This window comes from Podarcis liolepis (genome assembly GCF_965112155.1).
Source record: "Podarcis liolepis genome assembly, chromosome: 14".
Taxonomy (NCBI): Eukaryota; Metazoa; Chordata; class Lepidosauria; order Squamata; family Lacertidae; genus Podarcis; species Podarcis liolepis.
In genome coordinates, this window is record NC_139569.1 from 39,287,647 (window position 1) to 39,300,559 (window position 12,913).

A 12,913-nucleotide genomic window follows, 5' to 3' on the forward strand; every position below is an offset into this window, starting at 1 on the left:
TTCAACCTACCTTGTAGCCTAAGGCAGTGTTTCCCAAACTTTTTTGGGCAACGGCACACCTGTTTACTGAAAAAAAATCTCGCGGCACACCACCATTAAAGCCCCGCCCCGTGACGTCAGCGCGCAGCGTCACGCCGGGAGGGACGCACGAAAGTGAAAGTTTTTTCCCTCCCCCCTCAGTCCCTCGCTCGGAATTCAGCTCGTTTGGGGCATCGCTCCGGCTGCTCCCTCTCCCGCCGCGCAGGAGCGATGCCTCTCTCTGGCTCTCCCTCCGCGCAGTCTACGGAGACAAAGCGAGAAATGTAAGACTAAATCTAAGTGAATCAATAAGAAAGGAGGATATGATGGTATGTAAATTAGACGGGCAGGTTGAGATGACAGGAGGGGCTGGGATGGATGCGGCTCTGTAGGAGAGAGGGGCAACCCGGGCAGCGGCTGAGAAACCCGCTGCGTCCGCCGGTTTCCACTTATTCTGCCCCGCGTGGGGAAGAAGGCGGGAGGCCTGTGGCAGGAGCTCCGCCCCGAGGGTTGTCTTCTGCTGCGCCGGGTGAGAGGATCCGTCGCTAAGCCGGACACACGCACGCTCTTCTCCGCCCAGAGGTTCGGGAGCGCACGCAGCTCGGGCTCGGCTGAATCTCCCACCAAGCGCCTCCTGCTCGCCGCTGCTCTTGGCTCCAGCCTCCCTCGCTTTGCGCGCCGAGCGGCTCCTCGCCGCCGCCGCCCCGCCTCTCGCCGCCCGACTCGCCCGCCTCCCTCCAGGCATCTCGCGGCACACCAGCCGATGTCTCACGGCACACTCGTGTGCCGCGGAACACCGGTTGGGAAACACTGGCCTAAGGGTAGGGTTTCATGGTATTTTATCATCTTCATTGCCTATTTTTATCCTGGCACTGTGAAACTAACAATAAAAACAATGCCAGAATAAAAATATCATAGACATTTTGTATTGGTTGTGGCAGCCGAACAGGATATCTATATCTCTAGCTATCTATTGATATACAGTGGTACCTCAGGTTAAGTACTTAATTCGTTCCGGAGGTCCGTACTTAACCTGAAACTGTTCTTAACCTGAAGCACCACTTTAGCCAATGGGGCCTCCTGCTGCCGCCGCACTGCTGGAACATGATTTCTGTTCTCATCCTGAAGCAAAGTTCTTAACCTGAAGCACTATTTCTGGGTTAGCGGAGTCTGTAACCTGAAGCGTATGTAACCTGAGGTACCACTGTATGAATATATATATATGTAAATTACACTCAATTTGAGAAAGTCATTGTCAGGTCTTAGTAATACAGGTCAGATCTGCCTCCTCATCCACAATCAAGTCATGGATGAGCGAGGTCTTACTCTGAGCCAACTGGGTATTCAGCAGCAGCATCCACAGACAGGAGAGCTGGCTGATAGGCCAACCTCAATTCCCCAGGTTGGAGGAGGGGTCGGCACACAGCACAGTCACCAACTGCTTGTGCCATGTGCCCCTTACTTGGCCTGCCCCACCTCACACCTCCCCCTACTCTGAACCACTGTGTTTTCCCCCACCAACCGCTCTCCCCAGTTCTCCTCTTCCTTGACATGTCCCACAAAAACTGAACTTAAAAACATACATGTGCATATATCTATACATACACATTCATTCATTTGCACCAACTATTTCATTCTGTCTCTAATGTAGGCACACACAGTCTCTCACTGTAACCACTCACTCATTGCAATCAGGCTTGGAAAAGCCCATAGGAAGCTTTTCCAGAGCTAACTACAGCTCAGGGGCACGGGACAAGGAGGAGAGACTTTAGGCTTGAATGGGAGACCCCCATGGGCCATATCAGGCTGTCAGTTCCCTATCCATGATATTTTCTAAACGAGGCATTGCCAGGAATAAAAAACCTCAGGGCACAGGCCCATCACCCAAATTTGCGTCTATTTGAATATGCTAATTTGTGGGCCTGGATTCAAATTTGGGCAAACTTTCAGAGGGAGAAAACAGTTTTTCTGAGAGTTTTGAGGTATGGTACTGGCAGGATTTTCTGGACCCGGTGTGCTGTATGTGGATTGTAGCCCCCCATCTGTTTGCAAGAACAGATGCTTAAGTACATATTAAAAGTAACTCTAACTCTTTCTGACACAGTCCTTTCTCGCCCAAGCTGTCTGTTGTGTGTACTTAAAGTCCTCTCTTATCCATGCTTGATATGCAGCAACTACAGATACAACAACAAAACTGGAAAGCAGGAAAATGCCCTGTGTGCACAGTTGATAGATAATTCAAGCAAGTTAGACAAGTTACACATGCATATTATATAACTGAGCAATCAAGCATGCAAAAAGCTTCCCAGAAAAATCCTACCATTTCGGAGATGGGAACATAACACAGATGAGTAATGTAAAAATTAAAAAATCCACACCTCACTTTTTGAATTCCATATGGTGGTGACAAACATTAGGAAAATGATCTTTATATCACACATGTACAGTACGGTAAATTTCCCATATAGGGCAGCTGGATGCTCTTTTATCTGGCCCATTACTCAAATGAGTTCAGGGTAGTGTTCATGTCCCCCCCCCCACCCTCTTGCTCATTTTGTCAACTTTGTTAAAACCCAAGGGGTGAAACTACCTGACCCATGATCGCTCACTAAGTTTCATGGTCCCACAGTAAGCTTCACCATCATCACTGTGCTGCCCTCGCCATCTCTACAGTCACTCAACTTCCTCACCCCCCCCATGGCTTAACAGGTATGGGCTGAGAGGGCCCCCCCCACTTCACTTACGGAGCGGATGGTGCTGCTGGGAAAATTAAGATGTTTCTTAATAAAGGGCAGGAGATCCGGGCTCTTGGGGCTCAAGCCTTTTGGGCTCCCCACTAGCAATGGGTTGCATCCAGCTAAGTACTATAGTAAAGGTAAAGGTACCCCTGCCCGTACGGGCCAGTCGTGACCGACTCTAGGGTTGCGCGCTCATCTCGCTCAAGAGGCTGGGAGCCGGCGCCGTCCGAAGACACTTCCGGGTCACGTGGCCAGCCGAAGCTGCAACTGGCGAGCCAGCACCAGTGCCGCACACGGAAACGCTGTTTACCTTCCCACTATAAAGCGGTACCTATTTATCTACTTGCACTTAGGGGTGCTTTCAAACTGCTAGGTGGGCAGGGGCTGGGACCGAATGACGGGAGCTCACCCCGCCGCAGGGATTCGAACCACTGACCTTACGATCAGCAAGTCCTAGGCACTGAGGTTTTACCCACAGCGCCACCCGCGTCCCAAGTACTATAGAGAGTAAGCTTATTGGAATAAACCGAAGTTAGCCACGTTCATCAATTTCAGTGGATCTTCTCTGAGTAGGACTAATGTTGTGTTGAAAAGTGCATTTGACAAATGTGATACTAGATGGTGATGGTGAACTATGGCAAATTCAATATAGATTCCAAAACGTTTTTTAAAAAAGCATTTTCACAACTTTTTTTATATGTGTCTAGATTTCACCTTAGCCACTCTCCTGTTTGTTGTATGTAAGAGCTTAGCAGACAACAGTTGAAGCTGTCTGGAGATGAGAAAGAAATGTAGTGACCCTTGCTTTCAAATTTGACACCTGCCAAGATATGTGGTGTGGTATGGTATGGTATAGTATGGTATGGTATGGTATGGTATGGTATGGTAATCTGGGAAATGTGCAAAATATTTGAAGTTTCTTTTGCTGTCCATTTAGCTGGATGATAAGTCTGTCTTGGTACAGGTGATATAGAATGATAGTTAAAAAGGTATTTGTCCAAACAGAGTTACTTCTGCTGCCTTGTGTCTGTAGCAAATGAACATATAGCTTTGTGTGAAGCTTATTTGTTTCAGATAAACAAGAGTTCAATAAACTCTTTAAAAATGCATATTCATTTTAATTCCTGTGTCAGACAAAATGATTCAGAGGTGAGTAGGAAGCAAAGGTATGACTCAGGTTTTTAAAGCTGGTCATGGCTCATTCAGTGAATCAGGAAGATTTTAAAACCCCTTTAGGCCTTTGAAAGAGGATTTGTATTCTTTGAGATGGGAATTCACTACTTGGCATAGGAATTTTTACAGTTGCCATAGCAGTGAGCAAGAGTAAGCAGGAGTAGTAGTATTTCTAAAACTGACACTAATGAGGATTATTTTACTTGAGAGTAAATTACAGCTGGTCAAGTCTAGAATTAAATAAACAGGATTAATGCCGATGACCTTTTTATGCTAAAGAAGTAAAGCTAGCCATGCTGGCCCATAAGAAAAGTTCCAAAATTTATAGTAGGACAATGGTTGAGATTCAGTTTAATGTTGTCATTGTTGTGCAGGATATTTTTGCTGCACAGGCAGTTAGTACAATCTGAACAGCACAAAAAAGGTATGTTCTGCTACCCAAAGCTGCCCAATGGATTTGACTGCTTCTCTGTGTTAAAAATGTGGTTCCCATCAGAGGAATGGCTATTGTACTAGAGGTCTGCCACAACTGGATCGCACCCATTACTTTTGTTAGGCCAACCAAAATGTCTCAAAAGTTTTTGCTGTAATGTTAATCAAAATAGTTCTTGAATGGTAAGAGTTTTCAGGTGTCCAGCAGTTTGCAAAGTTGATTTTTGGCTCTTGGGTTTTGGGAAGTTAGAGTTTTTAATTGCTATATCTCAGATACTATTGTTTAAATGTGTAGACGTTTCCTTTTTTTCCATTTTTAATTTGTACACCGCCTTTCTATATTACAATACACAAGGTGCTTTACAAGTTGAAGAAAGAACAAAAGATATAGCCAAGATCACACACCTTAGAACCATGGGATCTAATACAAAATAGTTGTAATAAAAACATAACTTTAAAATAAACAACTTATATCAAATATAATATATCCATTAGAATATAATAGTACACAATAAGATTAGCCCAAAATATAATTCAATTAAACAGAAATGGACTCTTAACAAACAAACAAATAATTACTAAACTATTATCAATAAAAATAACATCAGGTCACAATGCATAAAATTGCACAGTGCATACAAAAACATGTAAAAGGTTCAAATTGAGACACAAAGACACACAACTTATAAAATTGTTAAATAAATAAATCTGTGAACTCTTTCTCTTCTCAGCTACTTCTGTTCTTAAAGTCATGGTCTGGGAGAGACCGTGGTTCAGCTGGAGTTGATTGAGGGTGTGGGAGGCAAGGCTCTTTTGCCCTTCACTGCTCTTCATAATACATAAGGTCTGTGGTAGAAAGTAAGCAAGGCCCCTGACATATTTTATTTACCAGACTGATTGAATGAAGGGGTGCTGATTCGCTAGCGGCCAAAAAGATTGTGTAAATCTTTAGGAAAAGTTGTATTTCTGAGGTTTGCTGGCTCATAACATCAGCCTTTTTAAGAATAAGACCATAAAAAACAATATAATTACTTATCATTAGAAAGACAACGTAATGCAGAATAATGCAACAAACGGTGTTGAATTATCTTTATTCTGTCAAATGTTACAGCCAAATAAAAGGAGTTCTACACAGAAAACCATGATAACTTTTCACCATTTCTGTTAGTACTTGGTGTGGAGCTAGTTCATGTTTTATTTCATGGAAATAAAAAAAAATAAAAAAAATCAGAAAAATGTGGTAAGGCATCAGATGCAAAGCAGTGTTAATAAAGATATGGGACACTCTAGGAATTAAGAATACTATAATAATATAGTATACTATATACTAATCAGCAGTTTGTTTATAAATGAAAGGATGCATTATAAAGCCTAATATATAAATTATTTTGTACAGCTGGTAGAAAAAAGGAAGTGCATGTTAACAGTGGAGACATTGTGCCTAGTAATTCAGTTAGTATTTATTCTCATGTGTCTGACAGCAATTCAAGTAACTAAAGAAGCATAGTTATTAACTCTGATTTTTCTTCAGTGAAAACAAGTACAGTATAGTCCTCCATTTTCCATTCATAAAATGAAAAGAACATAAAGTCCTGCACAGAGGAGTTGTGGTTAAGAGGATTCTTTCCCTCTTCCCCCATTGTTGGTTCTTTATGGTAGGGTAAGGGAGAACATACATCAGGCAAAGGCAACCTCGGCCCTCCAGATGTTTTGGGACTACAACTCCCATCATCCCTAGCTAACAGGACCAGTGGTCAGGGGTGATGGGAATTGTAGTCTCAAAACATCTGGAGGGCCGAGTTTGCCCATGCCTGACATACATACTAATGAAAATAGGACTTCCCTTGTTTGAACAGTGAGGGAAAAGTGCACCCATTTCCCATCTGGCCAGACATAGATGTGAGGGGTGAGAAGAATCACTCAATAAATAAAAAGCTTACTGTCAGGATGGAATACTTAATTGATACTGTATCAGTTTTGGATTATTAACTCATTGTGTACTTTTAGCTAGCTGTTTATGGGTAATGGTTCTGGGGTAAACTTGCCAGACCTGCTGTTTCAGCTAACCACAGGAAATAATGGGACAGGCCAATGAAAATTTTTTTGGGGGGGGGTATAGTTATAAAAATAAGCTGACTTATTATTGTCAATTTTGTGAAAAAAGTTTAAAACTCATTCCCCTTGCCTCTTATTGTGCTTCGGAACGTCTCAGATCTTACTGTTTGGAGAAGAGCTTTAAATATAGCATGCTGCATGAGCTGGCTAGCTAGTCCTTCTTTGTCCTGTTTAAGACTTAGCAATTATAGAAATAGGTAACTTTAAAATTGCAATGAGCAAGAGAGTGAGACGTCTGTTGGGGTTTGTTGGAGTCTAAATGTTTAAACAATTCTAGGAAAAAATATAACGTACCTTTATCCTTCCATCATTTTTTGTATTACAAAATGAAGTAAAGCTGTTTTAAAAACAGGACCAATCTTCAATACTCCTTCTAAAGGTGTCCGTTTTAGTTTTTAAATAAAACTGGGATTTTCTTAGGAAACATACTCCTAAAAACGTAAGTTATTCATGGGAAGCTTGTACATGCAACCTTTCATAAGATAACCTCTCAGATAAGATCTCCTGTATTAAGGGGTATCTCAAAAAGTGAAGTAGATTTTATATTAGAGAGTTCTTTTGCAGCTGAATTTGAGCAGCATTCATTCATTCATTCCTTTTGCCATTGCAGAATAGGAGTTTAGAGGTAGTGATTTGAATTCAGAAATGGAGATGCATAAATGAAGGAAATATCCACTTGCACCAAGACTGGTATCTCAAAAGTTTGCCAATTCCTAATCCTTGCTGTAGCAGCCACCGGCACATGTTATGCTGTTCTATATGGTCCCAGCCCCAAACCTCTCTATGTTGCTTTCTGGCGAGGATGCCCAATGAGGTAGAAAAACTCTATTCTGTGAGCAGAACTCTTCTCATGACCATTGGGACCCAAGCCAATAATGCATAAGCTTAGTTCACATATAATTCTAAGCCAAACCTTAGCTTTATGGTTAGCTAGGCTTAATGTGGACTGGAGTTCCCTATTAACCACAAAGCTTGTTTCAGAACTCTGGTTAAAAGCAGTTCATGTGCCCTGACATAACCGAGTCAGTTGCTACAGTAGTTTTTACACTGATATATGATACATAGATTCTGTTTTCAGAAGAATAGCTTTCTGGAGAAAGGTGCACTTTGAATCAGGAGCACAACACACCGGGAGAAATATGCCTGATAAACATAATGCATTCTTGAGGCATCCTCATAGGTGTTTTAGGTGTGCCTTTTTATATATTATTCAGATCTAGTTGAGAACAAAAGTAACTTGCAATCAGTGTTGTAAATTTATGTATGGACAGGAAAGAAAGAAAGAAAGAAAGAAAGAAAGAAAGAAAGAAAGAAAGAAAGGCAGGCAGGCAGGCAGGCAGGCAGGCAGGCAGCTGGCAGACTAATTTGTATGTGTGAACTTGGTGTGCTATAATGTCTACCCCAGGTGCACAATTTCTAAAATGAGATTCATTGGCTGGAAGTGATGATAGGAAGATAAGGAGAGCAATGCTTGGAATTTTGGCCTTCCGGCTATTGCTATTGCTCTTGTACTGTGAGGTGTTACAGTCAACTAGGCATGGGTCACAGCTTAGTCCCATGATCACCATGTGCTTGGTTAATAAAAGTATTCCTTTCAAGTGAGCAATTTATTATAAATAGTGGAAATTTGTGGATTTATAGTAAATGCTTAGTAACAGTCTGTTGTAGAGATCTGTATATCACGATAACTTTTGTAGTTTGTTTTAAAACACTGCAGGCAGAGCTGTTACATATTGTCATGCCATAGTAAGCTTTAAATTAAGAAAATTAACAAAAGATTGTGTCACACTTGCGTTGCAGTGCTTTGTATTTTAAATTTCTGTTTTAGATGTACGTACTGGTTGGGTTTGGGATATATGTTTTTTGCCTATAGTACACATAGGAAACAAAGTTAAAACAATTTTTTTATGTCCATATCATATTTATGCATGTGCATTCCCCCCAATAAATGAGTAAATAGCTTTAATATACTGGGAATATTTTCTAGCATGTTTGGGATCTGTACATTCACATCATACTTTTTAAGGTGCAAGTTGGTGTGGAACTGGAGTAATTTACTGTTGTGTGTCTGAAATACAGTATATGATTGAGACTCAGCTGCAAAGTGTCTGCTCAGTCTGTGTTTTTATACAAGCCCAATTTTAATCCCGCAATGCACCCCTAAACCCTTTTCCCTCTGGGTTTCTGAACAACGACCTCTGAGGTCACAATCCTGTTAATTGGCACAAGAAACCAGGGGTGTGTGGGGAGAAATTGGAAGGAGCTGTTGCATTCAGAGCAACTGGTGAATACAGATGTTGTACTGCAGTGCTTTGTAGATTCTGGATTGCAGGGTCAATGGAACCTAAATTCACATAAACATGACATTCCGTCAGTGAACTCAGTCTCCTCCCCATTGGGAGGAGAAGAATTGGGAAGGCAGTGTGAGCTTGAGGCCTGATCCTGTCTTGTCATGTGTAGAGGTTTGGGTGGGGCTCTGTGTGGATGGAAATTAGTGCCTCACCCCTGCTTTGAATCTGTGGTGAGAAAAGGAAGTCCAGATAGTGTTTAGTTTCTTTTGCAATACTTTGGGCCCTTGTTTTCCTGCAATCACAGATTCTGTTCATGGGTTCAGGGGAGTAATAAGTTCTCTTTTGCGCTTGATGAAGGGTAGTATGGGGATCAGTAATGCTGGCCACAGCCTTCAATGGCACTTACCAAATAAGTACATCAAAGATTTACTTACTCAGTGGGATTTATTTCTGCATAAACATAATAGGATTTCACTGACTCCAGGAGGAGAGAGAAACTACTTTTTCCCAGTGATGCCCTTTTGGTTCTTTCTCTTAAGCATAATCTGGCTACTAGAAACCTCTTGCAGTTACTTTTGCTTCTGTTACTGAATTGCCCACTGTTTCACTACATGTCTATAGCAGTAGTCATTGCTGCTCTTCTAACACACAAAAGCAGTGTGCCATCACACAACAGTGCTTAATATGTGCCACTCAAATTAGGTGGACTTTGTTACAGAAATTGGAAAGGGCAGTAGACTTATGGGAATAGCTTCACCTAAATGCTTCTGGATCAAACATCTACTCAGATTGCACGATTCAATTATTGTCCTACTGCATGGGTGGGCTCTAGCTGGCTAGCCAGCCATGACAAATCTTCAGTTGCTGTTCTTGGCAGCCACTTTACAGACTCATTAAGTGTCTACCATGATTCATGAATAGTGAATATTTTGGAATGGTTGTACAGTTGTACCTCGGGTTAAGTACTTAATTCGTTCTGGAGGTCCGTACTTAACCTGAAACTGTTATTAACCTGAAGCACCACTTTAGCTAATGGGGCCTCCTGCTGCTGCCACGCTGCCGGAGCACGATTTCTGTTCTCATCCTGAAGCAAAGTTCTTAACCTGAAGCACTATTTCTGGGTTAGCAGAGTCTGTAACCTGAAGCATATGTAACCTGAGGTACCACTGTATATTAAATATTCAAACACCAGAACATAATACTTTGGTTATATATGGCAGAATGTGCATATTAATTTTGATGGATTCTGAAGAATCCCATTTTCTCTTACAGAAGGCTTTTAAATTTCTAAAAGTTTTGGAGGAGGATAGAATACTTGCTTAGAGGGAAAACACCTGAAAACATTCACTTTATTCAAATGTGATAATAGGATGGTACCTGTAATGCTATGTTGAATTATTTTAAGGGCTGATCTCATCCGGCACTTTAGCAGCATATAACCTGTCATCTGCAAAACCTTAAATTAAAGTGAACTGAGCGGTATAAGATTGCTTCTCAAAGGAGACTGCTAGTAGTAGTTCACCATGAATTTCTGCAAAGAAAAAATAAGATGGACCTTGTATCTTGAGCAGGTACTTTTTAAAAAATAGCTAACTGGTTTTTAAAATTTTAACATTTAAGCTTAATACAGTTTAAACAAATAAGGTGCCTTTACATAGAACAAAACAATAATAATAAGGGATACAGTTTTATAGACCTTTGTTAGCTTAGTTTGAAATATCAGAAATTGTGCTTAGTATTTAAATCTACTATTTTAAATAAATTAACTACTGTAATTGTTTTAAGGTCTAATACAAACATATCTTCACTTGCTGATCTACCAAATGTTCTCTACTATTGTATTACATTACCTCTTACTTTAAATGAATTGAAGGCACTGAAGTCCATTTAATGCTTATACTTTTGTTTGCCACCTTCAAATGCTTGAAGTCAGCAGGCATGTATCTATAAAGATAGTTTGAAAAGTCTTTCTTACCATTAACACTATGGTATATACTTATTACTTGTCTTGTATTACCTAATTAACAATATCTTGCTTAGAAAGTTTGGTAGAAGAGAAAGGAACCTATTCAAAGCATAGATAAAAAAGAAAAGCATAGATATGAAGAATAAGGTTCTTGAATAAAACTGCAGTGTTACTGGCTTGAAACCAGTTGTAGCATTACTTGGCTCCAAAAACATCTCATGGAAGACTTGTTTTACATCTTGTGTTGGAGTATGGAGGGGCATGAAACTAAATCCACAGATTTTCTTTTGCATGTGCAAGAGCTTATAGAAGCAGAATAATGAGAACTGTTCTAGAGCTTGCTTATTATAATATTGGACGAACTCTTGGAATTCATTTGGTTGTACAGCTGTTCATTATACAGTCATCAGCGCAAGACTTTCAGGGCAGCTTTTATCTACCCTGATGTAAAGCTGAGAAATTCAATGATGCAGATTATTGTTATTATTATTATTTATTTTAAATTGCAGATCAAAACTTAGAGTAAGCTCAGGATATTTTATATGTGGGTTGGCATCCACATGTTTCTCTGTTCAAGGATTGGTGGCAACTCTAAAATAGATATTTATGGACCTTATTCTTTGATAGATATTCCAAAAACTATTTTTTCGTATGGTTATAGCAGCTAAATAGTGTATGTTTGTTGTCCTTTTGTTTATTCCAACTTATAATCAGCTTAATCAAAACTATTTGTTTATACATTTTATGGGGGTGTTGTCTAGAGTTAATGCTGTAATCCTGTACTCACTCGCATAGGATATTGAAAGAGATTAATGGAACATGCATTTCATAGAGGATTTGAAAGCAAATAAGTTCTTTCTTTAGACAAATGTATAAATGTGGAATAATTTTGAAGTGCTGTCCTTAGCAACTTTAGCACTAGGTTCTTCGCAGTATACCAGTGGGATGTGTACTGCCCTTTTATGTTTGTTGTCCTAATATTCATATTATGTATTATCACTGAAAAGATTTAGTCTGAAAATTCAAAATGAATAATATTTTCAAGAATACTTACTGAATATTTATTGGAAAGCTGTGCAATTGCACTTTTCCTTTCTGAAGTAAAGCTTAGCCATTTATGTATATTGTAAATCCTTTGCTTGCAGGCAGTGTCCCAAACAATTCAGTAGACTTCTTCCAAAATAAAGAAATTATGCCAGCTTCCTCATGAAAGCGCTCACACCTGGAGGTTCAATTACTTTATCACTAGGCTGGGAGAATCTTTGATAAACTCATCTCAGTTCTTTGCCTCTCCTCTACAATGAGATTGTCCTTTTATCGTATCTTTCATGGAGGAGTCCCTTATATCTCACAGCTGTAGTTGTAAAGTTGGTGAGTTCTGTAATCAAAGCAAGCAGAGCTCTCCTCTCACACTTCTTATGAATAAACCCGGCTTCAAAACCTTATAGCAGTTTAACACTATAAGAGAGCAATGAATTAATTAACATTTTGGCTGTACAGGTATTGCCATAACAAACATGAAAAGGTGGTTTGATGAGGCTTGATTTCTCTTATTGCAAAGACAGGCCTGCATAATGGATAGAATCTGTGTATGTTTGAAAACATACATGGGGGGGGGGAGTCAGGGAGGCGTTGTTTATTGTTAAACATGGGTGGTAGATCCTATGAGAAATATCTCTCTGCAGTACTGTATAATATCTGGCATTGTTTTTGCATGATCCTGAAAATTCCTTGCTTTACAGTCCCAGAAATCTTGGATAGAAAATACTTTCAACAAACGGGAATGTGTCTACATTATACCAAGTTCAAAGGATCCTCACAGGTAAACTAAAAACGATGGAAGCGGAAGGTTTAACTTTCAAGTATAAATTATGTGCTGTGACCATAAGGATCGTGCTCAGAAAATGAATGTTCTGCTCACTTCTCTCCAGTGCAGCCCCCTGCACCTGCCTCAAGCTTCTCTTGAGGAATTGGGGGAAACTTGAGCAGAGGAATCTGCAGATGATTTTTGGGAGGTGCAAGGGACTGCAGTGGAAAGAGGACTGGAGGAGCTGACCTTCAGTTTCTTCTGAATTCAGTACAAATTCTGAGTAAAAGTAAAATTTAGCTTTTAAAGTTTTGTTATAATTGAACAGGAGATAGCTAACATTTGTTTTTGATTGTGAAATATGTTGAAATAT

At 40.2% G+C, this 12,913-nt stretch overlaps 1 protein-coding gene across 2 annotated transcripts in view; it reads left to right on the forward strand.

The window, feature by feature from the left end:
- TRPM7 (transient receptor potential cation channel subfamily M member 7) overlaps window positions 1–12,913 on the forward strand; it is a 75,027-nt gene that overhangs the window by 15,695 nt on the left and 46,419 nt on the right. For both annotated transcript variants that reach the window (XM_083475286.1, XM_083475285.1), the window contains exon 2: window positions 12,476–12,555. In XM_083475286.1, the coding sequence (XP_083331412.1) occupies window positions 12,476–12,555 (80 nt within the window). The remainder of the gene's footprint in view (window positions 1–12,475; window positions 12,556–12,913) is intronic.